General features: G+C 41.3%; 1 protein-coding gene across 2 annotated transcripts; it reads left to right on the forward strand.

The window, feature by feature from the left end:
• Positions 1-280: 280 nt before the first annotated feature.
• On the forward strand, positions 281-24,358 carry mapk14b (mitogen-activated protein kinase 14b). 2 transcript variants are annotated; one of them, XM_004545117.4, is made up of 12 exons: positions 281-740; positions 6,208-6,337; positions 12,477-12,535; positions 13,403-13,514; positions 15,144-15,173; positions 15,527-15,574; positions 15,703-15,817; positions 16,651-16,722; positions 19,096-19,175; positions 20,294-20,372; positions 22,000-22,173; positions 22,254-24,358. In XM_004545117.4, the coding sequence occupies exons 1-12, from the start codon at positions 622-624 to the stop codon at positions 22,319-22,321; spliced, it is 1,086 nt and encodes a 361-aa protein (XP_004545174.1). In that variant the 5' UTR covers positions 281-621; the 3' UTR covers positions 22,322-24,358. The 2 variants fall into 2 exon arrangements, with proteins under 2 accessions (XP_004545174.1, XP_004545175.1); XM_004545118.4 differs by lacking the exon at positions 19,096-19,175 and adding an exon at positions 19,685-19,764.
• The last annotated feature ends 1,469 nt before the right edge of the window (positions 24,359-25,827 follow it).

Here is a 25,827-nt window from a genome sequence, read left to right on the forward strand (position 1 = left end):
CTCTCTCAGATCTCTCTCAGATGGTTAAAACGGAGCTCATTTGCTCATCTGATAACTATTTTCATACTTGTATGTTCCACTGCCTGACGTAAACATTTAAAGAGGAGAAACGTGTCGCAATTAACATAACGGGAGGGGGAGATTCCCGCTCCTGTACACGGTGGGGATGGGATATCCCCTAGTTTCCCAATAGCGGCCAAATTCTCGCGAGATAAATTTATCGCTACGTGAGCGCGCACTGGCTGACGTAGGAGCGAAGAGACGTACGCGTACACGTTTCCGCGCGCCCAGCAAAGCGGGGACAGGGCGAAAAATCCAGCGAAAGCCAGACTGAGCTTCCTGACCCCAAAGAGCTTCGTAGGGGAAGTTATCTTCAGACGGCCCTCCCGGCGTGCACGGAGAAGTGGGATTTTACCTGCGCAACTGCACCGAAATTTGCACGACAAGGCGGCTGGAGTTTTTTGTTTTGGGTTTTCTTTGCTTTGTTCGGGGTCGGCTCCGTGTAGAGTTTTATTGCAGAGCAGCATCACTACCGCACGTCGTGCCGCACAGGGAGGAGAGGAGAGGGCAGAAGTTTCCGCTGGCTTGTTTTGTCACTGCGGGGCTGGTGAATCCGCAGGAATGTCGCAGAAGGAGAGACCCACGTTTTACCGACAGGAGCTCAACAAAACCGTGTGGGAAGTCCCGGAGCGCTACCAGAACTTATCTCCTGTCGGTTCCGGTGCTTACGGATCCGTGTGGTAAGTTGTTGTTGCACAGCAGAAGCGAGCGAGAGAGCTAGTGCACACACACAGCGCGATTGCACAACGACCAAACGACTTCCCACCAACCACAGTGGCCCGGGAGAGCTATCTGTCGCCGGGCTGCTTAACCAGCCTGCGCAGGGTGTCCGTGGAAGACACGGGGATATAACTTGTGTCCTTTGTTTACGTCCTAATACTCGGGCCGCGGTAGCTCAGCCGTGCACACTCCACACAGTAGCTCGCATTTTTTCGGCGGGTGGGGATTGTTTGTGATTTGTGCACGTTTTTTTCTGACTTTGTTGCTTTACTTTCTCGTGTCGCCTGAACAGCCTGGTGTAACTTGTAGCGTACGGTAAGCACAGTGATGGCCCCAGGGCGAAGTTTAACTGCTGCTTTGAAAAAAACAAATATTTTATCAACAGAAGGCTACATGTGCGACATGTCTATGCTTGCATCATCTGGTTTAAAGAAAAGGAAAAAAGGTGGTGGTGGGGGGTTCTTCCTTATCAGATCACATCTGTAACAATTACACAGTTTAAGGGTTAACCAGGACGTCACGAAGCACGCGTTTTCCACTTGAAATAATTGCCATGTTGCTGTATGTGCTGCCTGGCACTTTACACATCCGCACATTGCATATATTATGCATTTCTAGTTGGGTGCAGCCTGCAGAGTACCAGAACGTCACGTGGTTTTCGGAAAGTAGGCCCCCCTCATGCACAGTGAGCGCTTTCTACAGGAGCCCATCCGACGACGTCGATGACTCTAGAATGATGTCATCCTTTCGCCCGCTGTGGTACACGCATGACTCACGGTCCCGAGGTTAGGTAGTGGCATCAGCCCTGACGCCTTCTAGTCAGTACAAAGTCATGGACAGCAGCGGGTCGTAATTACAACTTTACAACTCATTTTGGCCGCACTTTCATCTCTTCAGCTGTTGACTGTAAAGGTTGTTTTTTTTGTGCAGTTTTTAGTGGTGGATGGTGGATGACCTCATTTTGTCCTTAAGACAATAACTGGGTTTGGAAGCACCAGTGACAAAGCCAAATGCAAGGCATATGTTCATAGATGACCATTGAATGAGGCTTATTCTTGTTACGAATTTAAAATGCACCACTTCCAAGGCAAAATGTGAGCACTGCCATAAGCAGCTAGTTTTTGAAAATTCCTGTGGGGTTTTTTTTTTTTTTTTGTGCTTTTTTTCTGTAAGGAGCTGTCAGCTTTTCTTGTGGAAAACCTTTTGCGTAATGCAACTTCCCAAAAACAAAAAAGAATAAAAAAATCTGCAACTAGAGTGGTCCAGAGAGCAGTGTGCCTCTAAAGCCCTTCAGATGGTATCTGGAAAAATATAAATAACCTCATAGCTCCTCCACCAATATGTCACGGCTGTTGGTTAGCTGGGCACATGCTCCCAGGCACTCAGCGGGCCAAGTCTTTGTTGTCTCCACCATAATGTTGCTTGAGTTCTCCACTCAGTAAAACAGCCACAGGCATTAACTGTGTGGATTTTTCATTTGAATTGCCTGATCAACTTTGCACTCGCATACACCAAAGATAATAACACTACTGATATCTACTTATATCTTGGCTGTACTATTTTTTGAATGACAGACTTGAATGGATAGCCAGGGCTGGTGTGGAGTAATAGCTGCTAGCTGGGATTTCAATGTGTCCTTGCACTTTTATTTGTAGGCTTCCCAGCTAAGGGTGTGTGTAGGTACTTTAACACAGGGCAGAAATATTCTTAGCCATAGATAAAAAGAAAAGACAGCCCAGTAAAGAACACGCTGCTCAGTATCACAAAGCTTTTTAATTTTTTTACATATGTATGTTGTAATGTCAGTGTTGTGCAAAGACATACTCTCAGATCCGCAGATTCCCGTTTTCATGGGCACTCTTTCAAAGCATGCTGAGATTAACACTCGTTATTGACAGGCCTAAACTGTTTTTGGCAAATTTGCAACCTAAAGTTTACTCGGCACAGCTCCAGCTGATAATGCAGGGTAAACTCTGGCTCTGCTTACACACATTTCTTATTCATGAAGTTGAAATTCGACCTAAATGATTCTGTTTATATTTATTAAGCTGCAAGTTACAGCTTCAGAACTTCTTTACCTGGAATGATGGCTTTATGTGCTCCTGTTTTTTTTGTTTTGTTTGTTTGTATGTTTTTTTTTTTTACATTGTCAGACAGCATTTAGTGTTTCATATTTTGCTGATGAAGAAAGAATTGCACAAGGCTCCTTGGGTTGTCACGTCAGAGAAAAGTGCAATGATTTTTCAGCTTGTGCCCAAAAGCAGCAATTTTGTGACTTTGGTTTTAGCAGCTGGTCATGTGAGGTCTATGACCAAATGCATCAGTGATGTCAGAAAAGTAAACCCCCTCATTTTGGTATAAAGTTATGGATTAGAGTTTGAATCCCTAAAACACAAATACGACTTTTTGCAGTTTTTGTTTTTTTCCCCTCCGACAGCTTCAGCAAGCAAAATCATGGTCTGAATGTCCTGTTGTGCCAAATCTCTGTAGGTAACACTTGCTAGTCAATTTCTTTAGATTTTAAAAACATACTTAAGTTTTCCAACTTCTAAAATTACTTTGATTTGTGAGTGTGACTAGGTGATAGAGTAGACATAGGTGAGTCGACCTCATCTGTAGGTCTGTTAACTGAGCAGGTTTGTGTTAATAATGCCATTGATAAATCAATTAAACGATGATGATTGCTATTATTAGCTGGAATATGGCTCTAATGAGATTATTTCAAAGATCAAGTAAACACGATAAGCATGGTGTAACGTCACCAGATCATTAAGTCACCCCACTTTCCATATTTATTATATCATTTAATGTCTAACATTGATGTTTGAGTGGCCCAGAGGAAATTAAGCCTTATCGCAAGCACTGCTGTGCCTTATGTCATTGTGTGCGCATATTAAAACACTTCCTGCACCACAATGCACTCATCATGAACTGATGATTCGTCCCCAGCTACAGGAAAGCTTGATGATGACGATGATGATTGGGAGTTTGGCGTTGACTGCGTTGCTGCTCTGAAATTCAGAATCAATCATCAGAACTCACTCTGCTTCTCACCTATTGTTTTACTGGCTTTTCAGGACACGGTGTCCTGCATGACTCTGTCGTCTTACGGTTGCTTCCTTCCGTGACTGTGTACTGAGGATTATGATGCATTGTTGTTCCTAACAAACATACAGGTTAGATGAGGTTCTTTTTTGTTTTGCAGAAAGAGGTGTTACTACCATTTCTCGTTTGACCTGCGCTAAGGTGAAGTATGTGGCTCAAAGTGTTAATGCAACACAGAGAGTAAAAATTGTAATGTGTTCTGTTGCTATAATTCTGAGTTTAATCCGTGTCAATTATTTCACCAATAATGAACAGATCATACGTTATGGCTCGTTACTTAAAATGATACTGCGTGTGGTAAGATTTGGCAGTGCCGATCACGTTGATGGCGTACACGAACCCCGTCATGCTCTGATATGAAATCCAATGTATACATGTTTGTGCTCAGATAAAGAGTGCACAAATGCAGCGTTCCAGCTTTCTCGATGCACGTGCACGTCTTACGATTATAAGACAGTTACTACAGACATCTCGACGACTCATCTACAGCACATATTTGCCTGTTTGCTCACTCTGGCCTTCTGTTAGTCAGCGTGCTGCTTCTCTACTTCCCTGTGAAGCTGTTGCTCCTTTTTTAGTCTACGCTTTATGGCCATTTCTTATGGCAGTTCCATTTACTGCTGACTAATTGGATAGTGTATGCTTAGACCCATCTTGTTTGCCCTACAAATTAGCAGCAGTTTGAGTGCGTGTGCCTTTGTTTTGCCATTTAGGATTGGTACACTGTTTACTGACTATGGGTTTTCCCTCACTGCTGACACATTAAAGTTGTTCTGCAAGCCTCTGACATGGAGCACATTGGGTGTGGGAGATTATCTCAGCTTTACTGGAAAAAACACAGTGCTTATCTTAATGTTCTTATTATGGATGTGTTGCACTCTGGGTCATAGCTTTGTCACTCACACAGAATCAGTTTTAACACTTCTCCTGTGCGTGGCGTTGCACTCTCAGCCATAGGTGTGTGCAGTTAATTTTAAAAGGTCGACAGTTTGAGCAAAGCATTTCAAGAGAAACTGACTCCCATATCCTTTTAAACTGAAAGGCAACAGAAAAACTGGCCCGCTAGTCTAGTTCTGGTGGTTTCCTTGTGTCACTCCATGCAGTTCCTGCTTTTTGTTTTAGTTGGTCTGCGGTGTAAAAATAACAACAAGAACAACAACGAACACACATATGGGAGCACAGATTTAAAGATGTTGCAATCATCTATGCACGATGTACCGTATCTGACTGACCTGGAAGGAATGTGGTTAATTGTAAGTAGGTTGCCTTCCCTCACAGATAAAGGAAATACAGCAATGTCAAGCTTCTCTTTCACATTGTCTGTCTAATAATCTTAAGAGTCAACCAGTGCTCAACTATTTGTTATTGTAAATAAGTAAAACACGTTCATTTCACTCATCTTTTTCGTGTCTATGCTTTTTGGCGTCTACATTAACCATTACCAGAATTGAAGAAAAATAAAGATCTGTGACATCTCCATCACATTTACCAGGCAGTTGCTAATTTTGAGTTTGCTCGAGTTAAATGAGATATCCAGCACATTGAACCGTTTTGAATTAATCAGCTGTTGAATGTTGACAGTTGTGTAGACAAAAGAGGAAATTGAGGCCACACACTTAATTATAAGACCTTTTTCTTTTGTGTTTTTTTTGTGTGTGTTTTGTTCCTGTTACATAAAATGATCTGTTTTGCTGTCTTCCTGTGATAAAAATACTACTAATAATGTTTTGACAGATTGGGCCTTCAAAAAGACGTCAGCCGTGCTTTTCTTGAATGGGGGGGAAAAAAGAACCAATTCTCCAAATAGAGCTGCAATAACAGACTTTCAGTGGTCAGTCACAAGTGGTTGTGGACATCTTGTGCAAAGTCAGACAGTCAGCTGGGTTACATTAATGTTAGAACACTCTGTAGCATGTAAACAACAGTTTACAGCAGCTCTATAATAGATGAATGTTTTACTCTATCTGGAGGCTGCTGATCATCAACCAGCATGTTGTGCAGTTAATTGTTTTTCAGTAATTAGCTGCTGTATTTTCACACTCCTGTGTCATTGCCCACCATGCTGCTGATATTTGAGAACAGGTTCAATCATGTTCCCTATTCAACTTTAGACTGTAGAGTGTAATAAGAACTGAAACCAAGCGCTCGGTGTTATGTAAGTATTTGCTTTGTTTACTGCGTTAGACACCTACGCAGTCTAATGAAGAATCTCATTGTCAGTTTGAGAAATGTTTGGGTTTTTTATGTGACAGCTGTTGGTAGCGATGCATTTTCTTTTTTCTGTTAAGAGCCCACCCGTTTCACACGTTACCTTTCTTTCAGCTCGGCGTTTGATGTGAAGACGAACCTGAAGGTAGCAGTGAAGAAGTTGTCCAGACCTTTCCAGTCCATCATCCATGCAAAGAGGACCTACAGAGAGCTGCGACTGCTCAAACACATGAAGCATGAAAATGTAAGTCACCTACAACTGGGGAAACATCACCTCCACCTCTCAGCAAGCGGCAGTGATTGCTCGCCTCTTTTTCAGTATTTACACAACATTTATTGTGCATTTAACGTCTAAAGGAATTGTGGCATGCAAGTGGACATGGAAAAGCACACGAGGTTTACAAAAGGATCAGTCGCTTTCGTGACTTCTGACCATATCTTTGAGTTGGTGGATGTAACAAGCCTGATGGATTGATCAGGCTGGATTGATGGCGCTTGAGGGGTTAACTTGCTGAAAAATGACGATGAAAGAGTTGAAAAAACATGTAGCTCGTGCAGGAATTCAAAAAAGGAAAGCATGTAAAGACACATCTATAACATAGTGATAAGGTGATAAGTCTATGTGGTAGGATATTTCTGCTAGCGTCTGCATTGTTTTGACTTTGAGCCACCTACAAAGAAAGGATAGGTACTCTCAGTTTAACATCACAGCATCTGCATGTCAACTACCTGGAACTGACTAAAAAACAAGAGTTTAACTGTCATGTTTAAACCCCAGTGTTAGTCCTTCTGGTATTTTCGTGTGTCAGCATGAGCAGGCACGGGTACACTGTCCTCAGGCAATAACTGTGTATGCTAACAGGACATCACAACGGAGGTTTTCCCCTGCTAGCGTCTAACGCCTATTGCTTGATGTTGCTTGGTGAGGTATGAGTCACCAAACGGGTTTACATCTGCAGCCCCATCACCTACTGTGGTGTCTTTTTTTTAAATCTTATTTTGTAGCTGCAACTTTAAAAAGAAATCTTGCTAAGTATCTCAACTTTTTTGCCTTTGGTGTGAGTTTCCCGCCTATAATCACTGCTTTGGTGTGTGTGTGTGTGTGTGTGTAGATACTGCACATGCAGACACTTGCCCGCATACAAAACGCAAACATTGTTCCTGGTTTCTGTGCTGTTGCTTCATCCGGGGTTACGCTTTTGACCAGAGAGACAGGATCTTTATGTGTTTTGAAATGTGAGCAATTATTTCTCAAGCTGGCGTGCAGATGAAGGCTTTTTGAGTCCTGTGTGGAAACAAATCCACCTGGTGAATGTTGTATATGAGTTTAAATATTTCTAGAAAAGAGGGAAGTGTACAGTGTGAGAAGAGGTAGAAATATTTCGATTGCCACAATATATGCAAGTGGACTTTATGAGATATCATCTGCCAGCAGCACCTGTGAAGTGAAAATTTTCAGAAGGCACGCTCACAGAGGGAAAAAAAAGAAACTTTAGCTGTAAGAAGCATGGAAAGTCTTAAAGGGGAAAACCCCCTAACAACAGTACAACAAACCTCACAGTTAAATGAAAGCCCATCTTGTAAAGTTACGGTTTAATGTAATATTAGCTGTATTCTGCACTGTTTAGTTAGCTTTAAGAACTCATTGCAGGCGCTCACAGAATTCATGCAATAAGTGTTGCGCAACTCTAGAAGCTATCACAACACACGTAGGGTAGTCTTTCTAATAAATGACAGCTATGAAGTCATTAAATGGAAGATCTGATTTGGGATTGTTGCTACTCAGTTGCTCTGATTAGAAGCTGCTGTGCAGAAGTTATTCAAATCTTATGGAAATGTGAGAAAGAAGCGCACCTTTTAGCTTGCCTTACATGTATTTAGATGAAAGGCCACCTGGAAGAAATGTACACAAGAACACGCCAGATCACCGTAAAAAAAAATCCAGGTCTCCTTATGTTGTGAAAAAAGTTTAATATGAAACGTCATCGCCCATGCCAGAACTTGCTGTGGTTCAGTCCGAGCGCACTTGGCTCAGCATTCACACATTACTGTATTTTTTTTTAATTCTTTCTTAGATCCTGTTTTTTGCACAAGCCCTGATTTCACTTCTGTTACAACTCGAGCAGTTTTGGAATTAGTGTTGCGCTGTGCGCTGGCACTGTGGGGAAAAACACACCAGTGCATTTGAAAAACAGGTTTTACGTGGAATACGGATTATGGAGGATTATACAGAGTCTGTGCCTGTATTGCTGTGTTGAAGGCAAGACGGTAACGTCGCGTAGAAATGTCATTCTGATAAAGAATCTCACTTATCTCGGCGTGAACATGCTGCTGCCAGGTTTTTTGTTGTACTAACAGGAAGAAGAAAAAAAACATCAAGTTGCGGTGGTTTTCTGTTCATAAATCCTCTGTGCTTTAATACATATCTGTGGCTTACATAGGGAGGGATTCTGTGTTTTGCTCATGCTGTTGCCAGGAGACTCCCCGAGTTTTGAGTTTGGAAAGCCTGAGTGGACCAATCGGCTGTTTGTTGTGGCCGTGGCCCACCAATCAGCTGCAGATTTAGGTCTTGTGTGGGTGGGCCGCTCCAGTATTTTTACAATACCTATCTACCTCAGTTCCCCTGACTCCAGGGGGTGGGGGTAGCACTCAGGGCTGCTCTCTGCCAGTATGTCTGCATGCATGTGTATATGCATGCCTGAAGTGTGTGTACAATACACGTACTGCTGAAAGACACATAAATAAGAAGACTTTCTGTTTTTTCTTTCTTTAGTTTATTTTGATGCACCGTGAAGCTGCAGATATTCAACTGTAGTGATTGTATGCATCCATATTTAGTCACTTTCACACATTACGTTGTTTTTTTTTCATACAATCACAAACTTATTGTGCAAGAGACTGTGGAAAGGGGAGAAGGACCCTGCAAATACAGTGTATTCTAGGTTAAAGACTCCAGAACACACCCCATCTCTAAAAGCTTTTGTATTGCTAGAGGAAAAAAAGGAATAATGCATCCAGCATTTATAAGCCATTATAAATAACTTTGCATTGTTGGAACCAGCATAACCGGTTGCATGCAACTTTAACTACCTGAAAGGTGCCTGTGCTGTCAGCTTGGTGGATTATCCTAAATAATGCATCAACCAAATAATGTTCACTACTTCCTTTGAAGAGACGAGGTAACTTAAGCACAGCACCTAGTGCTAACACTAAATTGAACATAAATCAGCAACAAATTCTTTGCTTATTATTGTTGTTTTTTTGTTTTTTAATTATTATTATTGCTATACTGTGCAATATGCATTGTTTCCTATTAGGGTTTGGAATTGATAAGAATTTAGCGATTTGATTTCTTATCGATTCTCAATGGTTTCACTTTGAGACCATCTCTAAGCAGCATATCAAAGACATTACATTCATGCAAATGAATTACATGGATCTTAGAGGTATTTCCCCTCTTTGTTCTGATCGGTGTTGCGTCATTCGTCAAAAAAAGTAAAGTAAAAAAAAGCTTTTACACATATCACACAGAAGACTTTTATTAAAAGTAATGCAGTACGTTAATTACACCCAGGAGAAAGACATTCGTTATACTACTCATTACGTTACTTTCATTTTACTCTGTAAAATGAACTGAAACACACTGATACATAATTATAATTTAACAGTATAAACCTGCAGGCTAGCTATTCTAATGAGGACACGTGATCTTTCCCTTTAGTATTTAGTAGGGGTGCAACGATATTCGTATCGATATTGAACCGTTCGATACAGTGCTTTCGGTTCGGTACGCATATGTATCGAACAATACAAAATTTTTAATTTATTTTATCAACTTTCCTTCTGACGATGCTGTCTGTGTTGAGCGCTCAGTGAATCTGCGTTCGACTACTCCGCCTAGGCTCGACAGTGCAGCCTAGGCGGAGTAGTCGAACGCAGATTCACTGAGCGCTCAACACAGACAGCATCATCAGAAGGAAGAGCGCAGGGCAAGCTAGCGAGACAGAAGTTAAGCTCTCCTTACAACATGGACCTCCCGCACCCTCATTCAGATCTGGCGTTTGGAATTATTTTGGTTTTCATGTGACGTATGACCCTGAAGGTAAGCGAGTCATGGACTAAAGTAAAACAGTATGTTGGATGTGCCATGCAATGCTCAATTACATGGGTGGGAGCTAGTGTGTTAGCGCAGTTAGCGCGTTAACGTGTTGGCCGTCTAGCCCCATGCACAGGGCAATCGGCGGTAGCTCGTTAACGGAGATTTGCCGTGTTGTGGCGTTAAGGTCATTTCAACGAGATTAACCTGAAAGCACTAGCGGGAACACAACGAATATGACTGCACATTTACGCCGACATCATCCTAGTGCAAAGACAAGTGGAAGCAGAAAAAAAACAAGCAAGCATGCTACTAACTTTAGCCGAGTCATTTAGACAGCTGTTAGCACATGATTCTCCTTATATGTTTAATATGCTGCTGAGAATATAGCCCAGAAGAAGCAGATAGTATAGCTTTTATTTTGGAAAGAGACATTTCTCTGTAATAAACTCTCTTTTTCCAAAGATGAGTGATTCCTCAATCAGATACAGGGCTCGCAATATCGCTAGCCCGACGTCCCGGGGCTAGCGATCTTTTCAGTCGGGCTACCAAAATCTATCTCTGCCCTGCCCGTCGGGCTATTGTAGGAAGGAAAAATATATGTCAATGCTTTTGCATTCTTTCAGAAATGTAGCTGGGTAATTATGTCATTGGCATCGGTGAGCCACTGTCAATATGTGACATATTGAAATCGCGTTTGAATTTGCGCTTGTTTTTTTGCTTTCACTTTGCAATCGTGCGAACTGTGTATAGAGGGCGACAGCACTGATCTGTGAGTGATGATAATTTGTGCACCAATTCCTCTGACATCGTCTTATTAATCGTTAGCTTACTATGCAAACATGACAAGTGAAATCTCCCGCAGCAAGCTTAAACATGTGAGAGGTTGATCGCGCAGAGAATCGCTGAGCTTATGTGAGTGCGTGTGTAAAAGCAGCAGGATTTATATTTGACTACGATGACCTTCACAGACAGATATATATTTTAGTTCTGCTGAGCCAAATAAGACAGGTCAGGGTGAAGAAGTGACAGCCAAAGAAAAGCTTACCACAAAACGGAGAAGTTATGACAAATCAGACTATGAGGCAAAAAGAAAGTGCAGCTTTATGTTTTCATGGACAAAAGAATTTCTGTGGCTGCAATATGACGAGCTAAATAACCAGGGCTGCACATAAGTGGTCCGCAGGTGCGCATTCGCTGTCAAAATAAAAAACACGCACAAGGGTTAGGGTTAAATTTAAAAACTGTACTTTTGAGTTAAAATATATATTTATAATTTTAATAAATGACAAATTAAAAATGCATGAACATTTTTTTTGTATCGAAAAAATATCGAACCGTGACACCAAAGTATCGAACCGAACCGTGAATTTTGTGTATCGTTGCACCCCTAGTATTTAGGTATGAACACAAAGATGAAAACCAGCACAAAGAGACTTTAAAGCGATTCTACTTTAGAAACACAAACAGGTAGAAAAGGAAGCTGCTGTCTGGCTGCTCATTGGTTTGTTAGCTGTTGATTTCAGCATCGGCTTCACCGCAAGTGACGGCTCACTTTATCACGGTGCTGGCCGGGTGTCAACATTTACTCAGCTTTAAAATCACTCTGGGTTCTTGGCTAGCTTAGCGTTAGCATTATGTCTGTGTAGGTGCTTGCGAAGAGCCAAAGCTTTGTTAGCAGTATAATGCAGTTGTTTATGCCCTGGAGCAGTCTCCACTTTCCCAACGCGCTCTTATCCTTTTGTGCAATAAAAATAAAAGTAATGTCCATGTCCAAACTGTAGACAACGCCACAATTTTCCTCCACACAAATCAGCTGATCATAGTGAGAGTGCAAGAACCGATATGCAGGCAGACACACAATTCCAAGGATCTTGACTACTTGGAACCGGTTCTCTACAAGAACCGTTCTCAATTTCCATCCCTATTTGCAATCCACATTGCACTGGACCCCTATGGCCCCTCCAGTAGTCTGTGGCCTTATGTGGCCTATTTACGGAGAGCACAGCCAAGGCCCTGTGCCAGGCCCTACCTCCTCTTGGCCAGTCTCCTGGCTGGGACCCCAGTTACCGTGATCAGCTGGGATAACATGATCTGTTATTTTGTTTTTTTGTCAGGCAAAATGGCGTTGACAGCCTAGGTGCTGAGATCACTACAGTGCTTAAACCTCTCTTATAATAAGATGGTGATTCAGGGTGGGGTGTTTGCTTATTTAACTAAATTAAACTTCACCCACCAACCAGTTGCTAACTGTCTCTAACCTCTGACCTCTCGGTTTTTCCTTCAGGTGATCGGCCTTTTAGATGTTTTCTCACCAGCGACAAGCTTAGAGGAATTTAACGATGTGTAAGTCACTCTTTCTTTCTTTTTTGCTCTCTGCTTTTCTCCTTCTCACTCGTTCAGTTTGTTTATTTTCTTGCTTACTGTCTCAGCGTCTATAAGCTTCACTTTTTACACAATGAAAGCGTTCGTGCCAGCAGATAATCGCAAGATTACCTCGATAGCCAAAACTAGTTAGAGATGCACGAGGATTCTTAACATCATGAGAGAGCAGCATGTGGCGAGTGGTACCAAGGTGAATGTAGGGTGAACACGTGCTCCTAAGGAACATCACAGCTAGTCTCCATGGTAACAGCCATCTGGCAGTGTATGTGTGCAGAATAGTCAATCAGCGTCCTTGAATTCTCTGCATGGTGTAACGTCATCAGCATGTTGCACATTTGTGGAAATGTGAGATGAACCTCAACGCGATCTCATACACGAGGTGAAGTTTAGCCAAAGACGTGGTGCTTATCTTTTCACGTGACCATTAACGAACACCTCGTTCTTTGACAACGACCTTGGACTAGTGCTGTGTGATTAAAGAGGTCATATATATACTACAATCACTGCTGGCCTCCTTCAAGTGGTTTACTTTCTGTTTAAATATTTTGCTGTTGAGAAAAAAAAGTGTTGTTTTTTTTCTGTTGTGTTGTTTTTCTGTTATCATCACTTTAATCTTGCCAACTTTTAAGTTGCCACATTTAGAAATAATTCTTACAGAAAATGATGAATGATTTTTTATCAAAAACACCGTTAGCTGCACTTTACACAGACCTGCTAATCTGCAAAAATTAAATCTTTAAAGTTTAAACTAAATAAAGCTGCAGCAGAAATCAAAGAGAGACTTTCCTGAATTATAAGATTACATCTGATTGGCTGTTTGATTTGCAGGTACTTGGTGACACACCTAATGGGTGCAGACCTCAACAACATCGTGAAGTGTCAGAAGCTCACGGATGACCACGTCCAGTTCCTCATATACCAGATCCTCAGAGGCTTAAAGGTCAGCGAGGCCCTCATTTTCAACTCAAAACTGGCTGCTCCTAAAAGTTGACTTGCATTCAATCTGTGCAAAAGCGGTGCCTTGTGGAACCAGGCAAAGCTAGCTCACTAGACCACAGATGCATCTGCATTGTTCTGCGTTTAGACCAGCTGAATTCTAGTTGGCAGCGACGTTTCTGTGCCACTCTTGTGACTATTTTTTGTTTTTGTTTTGTTTTTTTAAATTTTCTGCAAACAGTGGCAACTGAAAGTGAATGGATAAAATTCAACAGTTCCTCTTTTGCAGATTGTTGCAATGCAGGAAAGAGCAAATGCTGCTCAGTTGAGTCTTAACACAGACTGTAAAAAGTTAACTGGATACAGCTACAGCTAGTAGTATTTGTAATGTGAGCAAACCATGTATGATTACAGCCTATTACACACTTGATTTTGTTGTTCCATGAAAGTGTTATCTTTGTCAATCACCTGTTTACGCCACTTGTTGAGAGCAAGCAGATATGTCAGAGTTGCTGTGATTGTGTTTCTTGTAGTTACATTTCAGAGGAGAGAACGGTTTTGAAACTTTGGCTTATATTTGTGGATCTAGACAAAGCATATGATAGGGTGCTAAGAGAGGAACTGTGGTACTGCATGAGGAAGTCATGATGGTGCACAACATGTATGAGGACAGTGGTGAGGTGTGCAGTACGAGTGACAGAAGTGTTCAAGATGGGGATCAGGGATCTGCTTCGTGTTTGCAGTGGTGATGGGTAGAATGGCAGATGAGGTGTGCAGCAGGGGTGTCCGCTGACTGTGATGTTTGCAGATGATAGTGTAGTCTGTAGTAAACATGGAGAGGTGGAGGTATGCTCTGGAGAAGAGGCATGAAACTCAGTAGAAATAAGACAGGATACATGTGTGTGTCAGTGAGGGAGAGACAGGTGTAATAGTGAAGATGTGTAGAGGCAGTAGAGTTAGTGAAGGTGGACAGATTCAAAAACCTGGGGCCAACAATCTAATGCAACAGACAGTGCACAAGAGAGGAGAAGAAGAGAGTGCAGGCAGGGTGGAGTGGGCGGAGACGTGTGTCATGGGTCATCTGTGACAGAAGGATAGCAGCAAGAGTGAAAGGGATGGTAAGACCTGCTGTACAGTTTTTAGACGGTTGCACTGACGAAAAGACGAGAGGCCGAGCTGAAGATGTTACAATTTTAACTGAGAGTGACCAGGATGGAGATAATGACCATATCACAAGGACAGTTTCAAGTTGAGCAGTTCGGAGACAAAGCTAGACAGGCAAGGCTAAGATTGTCTGAGCATTTGCAGAGGAGGTAAAGTGGATACACTGGGCGAAGAATGCTGAATATGGACCTCAGAGAAAATTTATGGACAGAAGAGGAGGCTGAGGCAGATGATTGGCTACGAAGGAAGATGTTAGTGGTATTTCTGAATGATTACTATTTAAAGAAATGTACACTAGTTATGTTGATGTTCTGCTCGTTTTATCGCTTGGGAGTTCAGCTGGTGTACATTTAAAATACCATAAGCTAATACACACTAATGTAAGTGAGGTGTTTTTTGTGACTGCATGCTTTCCATATGGATGGATGCATTAGCATTTAAATATTTTTATGTTCTTTCCCCCCTACAGTACATCCACTCTGCAGATATCATCCACAGAGTAAGTGATGGCCTCACTGAATGTGTCAGTGTCTGCAAAGAAAAACAGTCCAGTGCTGGTTAAACTGAACAGAACCATTAATGGCACTTTAGCTTTTCTGGATGGTGTTTTATTAAATCTATACACTAGAGCTTGAAGTAATCAGATTAACACGACAATAAAATAAAAATTTGGTTTGGAATGTTTTACGTTTCTGATTGTGGATTAAAAATATAATTGAAGGAATGAGTGCAAAAACAAAAAACATACACAAATGTTTGCAATATGATGACATGTGTAGCAATACCAGCAGGATGTCTCCCTGTTGTTTCTAAATTCTCATCTGGACTCTTTTTTTCCCCCTCTCTCCTCAGGATTTGAAGCCCAGTAATCTGGCTGTGAATGAAGACTGTGAGCTTAAGGTGAGGAGACTGATTGTTTCAGATCCAAGCTTCACCATATGCGATATAACTTGCTGTCGAGCTAAAGGTGCTCAGTCATGTCTCATTTGGTTGTCTTTATGTCGCCTATGCATTGTTGCATCACTCAGATCCTGGACTTTGGTTTGGCACGGCACACGGATGATGAAATGACAGGATACGTAGCCACACGGTGGTACCGCGCCCCGGAGATCATGCTCAACTGGATGCACTACAACATGACCGGTACGCACACTGACATTCAATCATGTTTTGAGTGCAGTTTCATAAAAGTGTGTTGAAATAGCTTTTTGGACATCTGTTACAAGTCAAGAGTCATGCGTTTACAATGATGTGGGGGGTTATGTGTGCAGTGATCATACAAGGATACTAAGTTTTTTCTTCTCTATAAATAAGGAGACAACTTTAGAGAAACTAGGACAGCTTTTCAAGCTTTTCAATTTTCTTGTTTATTCAACATGATGTTTAGAGGCCTTTTCATCAGCCTAAATCATCCACAACAGACGTTTGCCTTGTTGAGTGCCATTTAGTTCTGCTTCACACTTTCTTTACAAAGCATTAAGTGGTGTTGGTGTAAATGGGCAAATAAACGAATGTGGACTTAAACTGTGCAAGCTGTTTAGCTGTGCTTTTGAGCTGTGCCTTCCCCAGCAGCTTTGAAACGTTTGGTTTGTGAAAAAAAATTGAATTTGTTGAAATTCTCTTCCTATTTAACAGTGAGAGTTATTGAATTAAACGTTGCCCATGTAACACAACGTAATGCAGCGCAGTTCGTTCACAGTTTGACAAATTGTCAGGATGCTGTCACAAAACTGCAGTCTCAGCTCTCATCAGGAAGCAGCGTTTAAATCTGAAAAGAACAAGGCAGACTTCATTGAATTCACCGCAAGTAGTGAAGATTACAGGATGATACCATTACATCGTTGCATTTGCATATGCATGTGCAGCATGCACGTACAGCTGTGTTGTTCTGCATTATGCTGAAAAGCTTGGATTTGTGTCATATCTAAAGGATTTGTTGAGATGCATGTTTGAAATGATTTCTTTTTATTTAATAGTGGATATCTGGTCGGTGGGCTGCATCATGGCTGAACTACTTACAGGACGGACACTCTTCCCTGGCACAGACCGTATCCTTCCACCTCTGCTGCTAAAATAAATGTCAGATTGTAGCCAGCCTGCAGGTCTGTGTTAGATTAGGAGGAGGTACTGGTTGAGTTCAATCTGCTTATATGCACACGGTTTACAAATATGTATTAGACTAGTTATATAAGAATTGTTGTCCAGTGCACTCACTGCCAGGCTCTCACAGAATCTATTGCTGCAGCACTGTTGCAAGCACAGACAAAAGCACCATTTTACCTAGTTGGGCTGACTTAAAAGCATTGCTGAGTATTGAATTCAGTGAGCTACATGCCAGAATAGCCAGGAAAGTGTGCGTGTGTGTGCATGATATGCACACACACACTCTCATATGGAGTTAATAGTGCCCTGTGGTCTATGACTCAGTGCTGCCCACTTTTATCTCCACTGCTTTTCCACGATACTTTTTACACTACCTTCCTGTTTCCCTCCCACAAAACCCTTACACACAGCAGAGCTGTCATGTGATTTGATATAAAAACATACCGGAAAACCCTGTAAATTAGCGCGCGCGCACACACACACACACACACACACACACACCTTTAAATATAGAAGGTAGCATACGCCACCAAGTTGGTGGTTTTGTTAAAGATCAAAATCTGTTTCATAACGTGTTCATAATTCCTGCTCTAACTAATCAATCAGCCGATCTACACCTTCTTCGCTGCATGCCTTGCAGGGGTATGTGTGCTTGAATGTGTCGAAACTGCTTTGTGATGTAGTGGAGCTACCAACCCACAGTGCTTGTTTGAATATACAGCAAGCAGTCTTTCTGGTCTGTCTCCTTTTACTTGTCTGAATGGAAGCTGATCTCTGCATATGAGTAGAATGGGAGGGATTGTGGATACAATGCATCTCATTAGCCTTTGTACAGTGTAAGTACAGGTGCACTCCCATAGCACCGGGATTAAAAATGTTAAATAGTAGACATACTACAACTGTATGTGGTTCATATTTTGGGTACTAGGTAGTAGTGTGTCAACAGTAGCATGAGCAAATCACTTCAAACTGCTCGTTAGATGTGATTTAGAGAATTCTTGTCATGCTTTCTGGTGACATTTTTGCAGAGTGGAGACGCAGTAGTTAGTTCATTTATTTTTGTTGATGGATCAAATGATTATCTGAAACTTTGTGGACAATTATTTTATAGTTTCAGCTTGTCTGCACTAAGAATTATAAACACTATTCCAGATTCTCAATTTTTTGTAGATTCAATAGTCTGTGATGGTTTTATCACTGTTCATAAGATTTACACGGTGAGTTATAATCACTAGTTGCACACCTAATTTTATGCATATTCATCTATCCATTTTCTACCGCCTGTCTGGGTTCGGGTCATGAGGTCAGCAGTCTGAGCGGAGATACCGGAACTACCCTTACCGCAGCCATTTCTTCCAGCTCATCTGGGGGGGGATACGAAGTCACAGGGTATGCCTAGGAAGGATTCAGGAGGCATCAGATGTGCAAATCACCAAACTGCCTCCTTTCGATGTGAAGGAGCAGCGTCTCTACTCCGAGCCTCTTAAATGGCCCCGCTCCTCACCCTGTCTCTAAGGGCGAGCCAGCCACCCTTTGGTTAATCAATAAAACAACAGTTTAACTTTTATTATGAGCCTTCTCTTCACAACAGGTCGATGCATCCGTATCACTAGAGACACTGCCCCAGTCCGTATGTCAATCTCACCCTCCAGTCTTCCCTCAATCGTGAGCAAGATCCCCAAGATACTTGAGCTCCTCCACCTAGAGTAGTATCTCATCCCTGACCCAGCAGACAGATGAGAAACAAAAACAAGGACTTCTTTAGACACTAACAAGAATTCAGGTAGAAAACAACAGGAATTACATTTATGAAAGAGCATGCCCAGAATAAAAGCAGCTTTTGAAAATGTCCATGTTCAACCTCCTTGAGTCTGAGGGATGAAAATTCCAGCCAGACTTTCTGTTTTGTTTGTGATGGGTGAAGTAGAAGTTTTGCTTTTCCTTTTCACCACAGCAGGCACAGAAACTACAGCACTGTAGCCTGTTAGCTCCACCAATGTCACCTCCAACTCTGATTGCTTCTGGTCTTTCATTTATAATTTGCTTTGATATTTTCTATTGCATCTACATTCAGTCATTTTTAAGTACTTTAATACTTCACACAGTCACAGTAAGTGATATAGTCATAGTCAATCATCTGTGAATATTTATGCATCAGTGTGACGTTGTATGATTTTTAGTTGGTGCTTGATATCTTTTATTTTGAATAAGTGGACCTTTATCAGTTACAGGCTACAGCATCGACAGTTGTACCTCTCACCCCTCTGTCCCCGTTACGTCCTCCATCCTTTCTGTTTTCCTTCATGTGAGTGTGGTAGATATTGATCAGTTGAAGCTTATAATGATGCTCGTCGGAACGCCAGGGCCTGAGCTCTTGATGAAAATCTCTTCAGAGTCTGTGAGTGCCATCCCATCCAGTTTTGTTTTATTTATTTGTTTTTTCCTTTTCTTTTGCATTGCCCATCCTCCCTGTTGCCTTTGTGTTGCCCTGGCTCTTTATTTTACGACCTGGTGTCAATGCTACTACCTCTTAACTGCACCTGTTTTGCTCTTAACACTCTGCTTTTATCCCATTTGAGCACAGTGCTTTGATTTCTGCTTCTTTCCAGCATGTACTATGACTTTTTTCAGAGCCACGCTGATAACTTTTATGTGACAGTAAAAACGTTAGTGCCAAACTGGACCACAGTGTTCGTGATTATCTGAATATAGGTTGCAGACAATGAAGGTTTTCTTTATATTAAAGTTTAGAAACTGTCTTCCTTTCTTTCACATCCTCCTCATCCTCACCCCGTGTGTGTTCCCACCCCAGTCCCTATCCTTTCTATACATCCACCTTCCTAACTACACCTGCTCTTTGATGTGCTGACCTCCATGTTATGATACCCCTTGACTCAGAAGGTTTAGATATAAACCAGCTGCAGCAGATAATGCGCCTGACAGGGACGCCCCCAGCCTCCCTAATAAGCAGGATGCCCAGCCACGAGGTGAGACAAGTTCCCTTCGTCTTCCCACATGCCCCGTCTCTTCCCCACAGCCGGAATCAGGGCCATGCTGCAGTCATCCATCAGCTGATAGCTACATTACTGTTTAGAGATAAATGCAGCTAGACTTGATGTTTAAAATATATCCTACCAGTTCCTTTCTGCATACTGTCCTCTGCTCTCACGCCACACATTCCCTTTTTCCTCTTTGACTTGTCATGCTTTTCACAGCAAGGCTTATGAGAGTGCTCTGCCAGTGCAGCCAGCGTGTTCTGATCATCTATCCTATTTGACTATGAAAATAATACCACAGTGTTTATGTAATGCATGTGATTTGGGTGTTAGTTAAAATGCTTGGAACATGGCTTAATGGGAGGATGTACAGTTTGTCTTGCAACAGGCAAATTCAGTTTAGTATTGTAGTTCTATTGAAATATTGCACGTTTTTTGCAGTTTAAAAGCTGCCTTATTACTTGGAAATCTTCTGCAGTTTGCTTTTACAGTACACTTCTTTGTTTCTGTTTTCTCACAGGCGAGGAACTATATCAACTCACTTCCCCAGATGCCAAAGAGAAACTTTGCTGACGTGTTTATTGGTGCCAACCCTCTTGGTAAGTTCCTCTTTCAGAATGACACCATTGGGTTAGGCTGCTATTGGCTCACTGGCTCCCTCTAGTGGTGGTAGTTATAATAATGGGGGAGCGGTTTCATCTGTTTTGGCAAGATTTTTTTTTTATCACAGTGGGGGTTTTTTTTAGCTTTAGCTAGTGCAAAAGGAAAAACAATTAGCACTGGCATGAAATAACAGTGTCTCATTTGCTTTGCTTTACATGAAGCATTTGTGCTTGCATGTGTAGTTACTGCACAAAGACCAGCTCCACGCCAGGAAAAACCCTGATTGCTATGCATGTTAAATCAATCAAGTTAAAAAAAAACCCACACAGAATGGATACAGGTGACAGCCGAGTTGGATTAGTGAAGGGTGCTTTCTCATGTGCATCTCGTACCACATCAGGAAATTATTTCACGTAACCAATGTCAAGTTATGTAACGTGAACAAGCTACATTAACTTTTGTCACCTCGAGTCATAAAGAGCTCTTCAGCAGATAATCTAGGGGATGTCATTGTAGGATTATTCCGTCACTGACTTGATGCATTTTACAGCACACAGTATTTGTATAAATGCTTTAGATAAAATGCTTTTAGACTGGGGATGTTCCTGGTGACTGATTTTCTAGTCGACTAAACGAGGGAAAAAAATTAGACTAACCAACTACTCTTAAACTAAGAGACTCTGTTATCAAGTTTTGGAAACTGTTTAATGTGAAAAACTCTGCAAAGCTGCATTATGAATGACGCACGCAGATAAAAAATTCATGACAACCACTTAAAAAAAACAAAGTCCTCCAGCTTGTCCGGGGAAAAATTGATGCATTTCCAGGCCGTATTATCTCCACTGGGTCCCGGGTCTCCTCTGGGTCTCCTCTGGGCCTCCTCTCGGTAGAACATGCCCAGTCGGAACCCTTTACCCAGGGGTCGACATCATGAATGACTGAACTCCTCACCCTATCAAAAGCCCATCCACCCATCAGGGAAAACTTATTTCCCCCGTTTGTATGCATGATGTCACTTTTTCTCCTTTAAAAGAACTAACAGTAAAAGCGTTAACCCCCAAAATCGGGCCCAGATTAATAGATTTATGGTGTTTCTCAGCAACCGTGCTCCATCTGGTGGAAGACGGCTGCATAACATTAGGACAAAAGACTTTATTGGCATTGGGTATCAATTAAAATGTAAAACAATTGGATTAAACGACCCGTACATCTGGTACCGACTAGTGACAGTGACAACAATCAGTTGTCACTGTCACACTCAGTTTCTTCAAAGTCTTCACTGCATACAGTCATGTGAAAAAGAAGGTTTTCACAAGACTTTGTGCAGTGCTGTGAAAAACTAAGCACACCGATGATTCAGTAGTTTATAGAAGCTCTCCTAAGGTCCCAGCACAGCATTTTAATGGAGCTGGGATCACTGGAATCAAAGTGTTTAGTATAGGCTGACCTTTTTTCTTACACAAACAGAAGCTGATGCCATTATTTGAAAGGCTGCCGATAGTTAATATGAGCATCGACTGCAGTCACAGTACATATATTGACAGAAAAGTTAGCATTCTGGACCTTTTTGCTCTGACCTGTAGTTTTTCTCATACTCACCTTTGTCTCCTTTCTTTCTTTTAGCGGTGGATTTGCTGGAGAAAATGTTGGTGCTTGATACAGACAAGCGGATCACAGCATCTGAGGCTCTGGCCCACCCTTACTTTGCCCAGTATCACGATCCAGATGACGAGCCTGAAGCAGAGCCTTACGACCAGAGCTTTGAAAGCCGTGAGCTGGAAATTGAGGAATGGAAAGGTGAGTTGTTAGAAACCAAATAGATTTTAAAGGTTATTTATTCTGTATGTTGGAAAGTAATTTCAATTATCTGTTCTCAGCCTTAACCTACGACGAGGTCATCAGCTTCGTGCCACCATCTTTCGACGAAGACGACATGGAATCTTGAGGAGGAAGCGGCTCTTTTTCCACGATTTGTTTTCCAAGAAACACTCTCTAAAGACTATCGGTCTCATGTGACTATCCGCCACTTTCCTCATACACGCGCACAGCGATGACATTCAAGTGCCTGCTGTCATTCATATGTGGGGGGGACGTTGCTCTATCAGGGAAACGAAAACAAAAAACTTGACATCGTGTTCATACCGTCCCCTGCTCTGCTGTTTTGTTTTTCTTAACATGAATCCCACCGTGCTGAGGTAGACTTTAACTCTCCTTATGCATTAGTAATTTTTTTATCTCAGACATATATTCTTTATATTCTGTCCCTTATTCTACATACACAGCAAAAAATAAATAAAAAAGAAAACATTACATGTCAGTATCTCCAGGCAAATTGTAATAACGGAACATGTATTATGTATTTTATTAAAAAAAAATATGGCTGAAAATAATGCTGTAGGACAACAATTCTGGAAAGTTTTAAACCATGCTGAGTGTGAAGTGTATCTTTTGGCACATTTTAAATTCTGTTATTTCTACGAGTACATAGAACTATGTAGATACTACAGAAACAGTATTTGTACATAAATCGTTCTGGGAAAAACGGCTACCACACGTGTAGTACTGAGGCTCGTCAGCCGCCCACATTGACAGTTTGTTCTAGAATGGCATATAAACCAATACTGTGTGTAATTTATTTAGAATATGTATAGGATACGCCAAAATATGTAAAATATTCAGCCCAGTATGGAAAATTCAAGGCTTCATATTTCTTAATGATTGAGTTTTACACATGGCAACCCCCCCTCCCAAGGAGAGCATTTCCCACGTGTTCATTTTCATCTATTACTTTAGTAAGCTTCTTCCGTCTTCTCGCACATGTGTTGTTTCACATGAATGTTTCAGCGAACAGCCACCAATCTTTGCAGTTTCACCACAGCATGTTAAAGCCAGAGTTTTTGGCTTACTAGTTTATTCAAATTTTAATGTTTTTCCATCACAACGTCAGCCGACAATGTAATTTAATCATATTGCATTTATGAAACAGTACTATTAATGTTTATGGAATGTTTGGAGCGCCAGTTTGCGCCGTATATTTATGATCTTTTCTTATATTGTTTGTATATTGATGTAAAAGAGAATATTATTTGTCAGAATTTAAGGTTGTTTGTATTATTTATGGAGAGCTTATTGTATTAGTATCCAAATGTGTCATCGATAATTTCATAGATCACTTGAGCCACAGTGGCTACAGCTTTCATATCAAGAGCCGACAATGTTATCAAGAGATCGTTTGGAATCAGTTTGATACATTCTGCTCAGTTTGCTAAATTACCGTTGCTGAGGTTGTGTTTACAGCGCGCCTTGATTCACGGCCCAACAAATTATCACAATTTTTAAAAAAAGAAACCCAAAACATATCCTTTAATGGTGGCATATTTGTCACCATTTATTGACTAACAAACCACTAAACTATTTCTTTAGTGTGAAGACTTTTATGACAAAATGCTTCCAATGTGAAGCGTTTGAAAAGTCAGACACGCAAGCTGTATCCACAGTTGCTCTGCCTTTGGCACCCAAACAATATCAGACATCAGTCATGTTTGATTTCAGCCGCTTGTTTTAAATGTAGTGATTTTTCTAATGTGTTATTTTACTCTTTGTGTGCTAAATCAAGATTTCATGTTATTCTGTGATTCTGTAATGATTGTTTTATAAGCAGCACCAGAAGCCTGTTAGAGTAATTTAGAGGAGGGGGGGGGGTGTCACATGTATGCAGGAAAGTGCATATGTTTACTCACTGGATGCTGAAGGGCAATGCCGAAGCCTCATATTTTATCATTTTTAAACAACTGCATTGATTTAGATAGGATATTTATTTTGTCCATATCCCGATGTCATTAGTAAATTTGGTTACACTTCGTCTGCCTGAAATATGTTTTTCTGGGTTTTTTTGGGTTTTTTTTGACCACATGTATCAAGATAGCAGGCCATGCCACCTGTAAATACCACCATTAGAAAATAAAGCCTACTATTTTTCAAAGCTGTAACAGAATTCATTCATTGGGTGAGCTTTTGCCTTGCCTTTTTTTCCTTTTTAAGCATGTCACCATTGGATGGCAGCATAGCACAAGTAGAGCAGAGCTTGTCTGTCATCTGGTGTGTGACGGGTTGAAAGCCTGCTGGGCTTTTCAGAGAGACTCCAAGATTCCAGTGCACTTCAGACTCAGCAACACTCTCTCAGAAAAAATCTGCTTTATCTTAAAGATAAAACGCCTAAACACAAACAAAGCCACATAGATTAGGCTGTGCATGTGAGGAGTGATCTGACTTTTGCCCTCCAAACAGCCACTCCACAGATACACGGCACAACAATGACAGAGACGTTTTAACAGAACCAGGATCGGCTGCACATCTGCATTTAAGGTTAAAGGATGCCAGTGTTCACAGTTAGCTGTGCTTTGCTCATTTGACAACTCACACAATCGATAGTCCAAGACCCCTATGATGTAGATGCTGAAAGAAGTAGCAGGATGACTTCTGAAGTGCAGGGCTCTCCACTCCGATGCAGATGAATGCTGCAAAACTGATCACAGTTCTTCACAGTTCAAAGGGATAATGAGCCGAAACAACTTGCAAAAGGAACCTAAGACCTTTTCAAGGCTGATTGTGATATTCTTCAATGGCCAAGTCAGTTACCTGGTCTCAACCAAACGGAGCATGAATTTCACTTACAAAATATTTTCACTTACAAAAAAAATACAAAACTGAAGTCAGAGAAACCCACAGAAAAGCAGCAAATGAAGGTGGCTGCAGTAAAAGCAAACACATTTGGTGACGTTCAAGAATTCTAGAGTTCAGGTAGTCATTGACTGCAAATGATTTAGATCCAACTATTTAACTTAATCCTTATAGTTTAGAAAAAGCTACAAGAGACCTTTCCAACTTGTGTAAATCTACAGTTCTCTTTCTTAGATCTTCACTCTGTTCTTATACCATTGTTCTGAGTACTGATCTGTCCATTGAGAAACTACCAGTTATCATAAATCATGATCACAGACGAGAATTGTATGTATGTATATATTTGATTTATATATATATTTATATATGAACCCTATGTATTCTTTTAGACTTTTAGACCCTGTATCGATTACAGAAAATAGTTTCCATCACATTTAACAAAATCTCCAAAGCTTGTGACTTTGTAGTGACTTTCCCTAATGAGTATGGCATTAGACGGGCTAACCTGCTACTAAGTACAACAGCAAAGCATTCCCACCATATCCACAGTGCAAAAGCCAGGATTTAAAAATTTGCCTGGCCTACAAAATCAGTCAAATTGTGGGACAAGGGATAAAAATGCAGTGCATTCATTCCCACATAAAAAGGACACCTGGTCACCCAAGCTGTGACACTTGTGAAGCATCAGAGTTAAATACCAAGTATAAGTCAGTTGAATGTTTTCCCAGTATTAAAGAAGCAAATAAATAATAATTATTAGTAAAAGGAGTA

The sequence above is a fragment of the Maylandia zebra genome, linkage group LG5 (assembly GCF_041146795.1).
Source record: "Maylandia zebra isolate NMK-2024a linkage group LG5, Mzebra_GT3a, whole genome shotgun sequence".
Taxonomy (NCBI): Eukaryota; Metazoa; Chordata; class Actinopteri; order Cichliformes; family Cichlidae; genus Maylandia; species Maylandia zebra.

Bases quoted from the DNA above. Each gene is read 5' to 3' on its own strand.
- mapk14b (XM_004545117.4), top strand. From the start codon at position 622: ATGTCGCAGAAGGAGAGACCCACGTTTTACCGACAGGAGCTCAACAAA. The intron at 741-6,207 runs GTAAGTTGTTGT...CCTTTCTTTCAG, and splicing joins GGTGCTTACGGATCCGTGTG to CTCGGCGTTTGATGTGAAGA. The intron at 15,575-15,702 runs GTGAGGAGACTG...TGCATCACTCAG, and splicing joins ATGAAGACTGTGAGCTTAAG to ATCCTGGACTTTGGTTTGGC.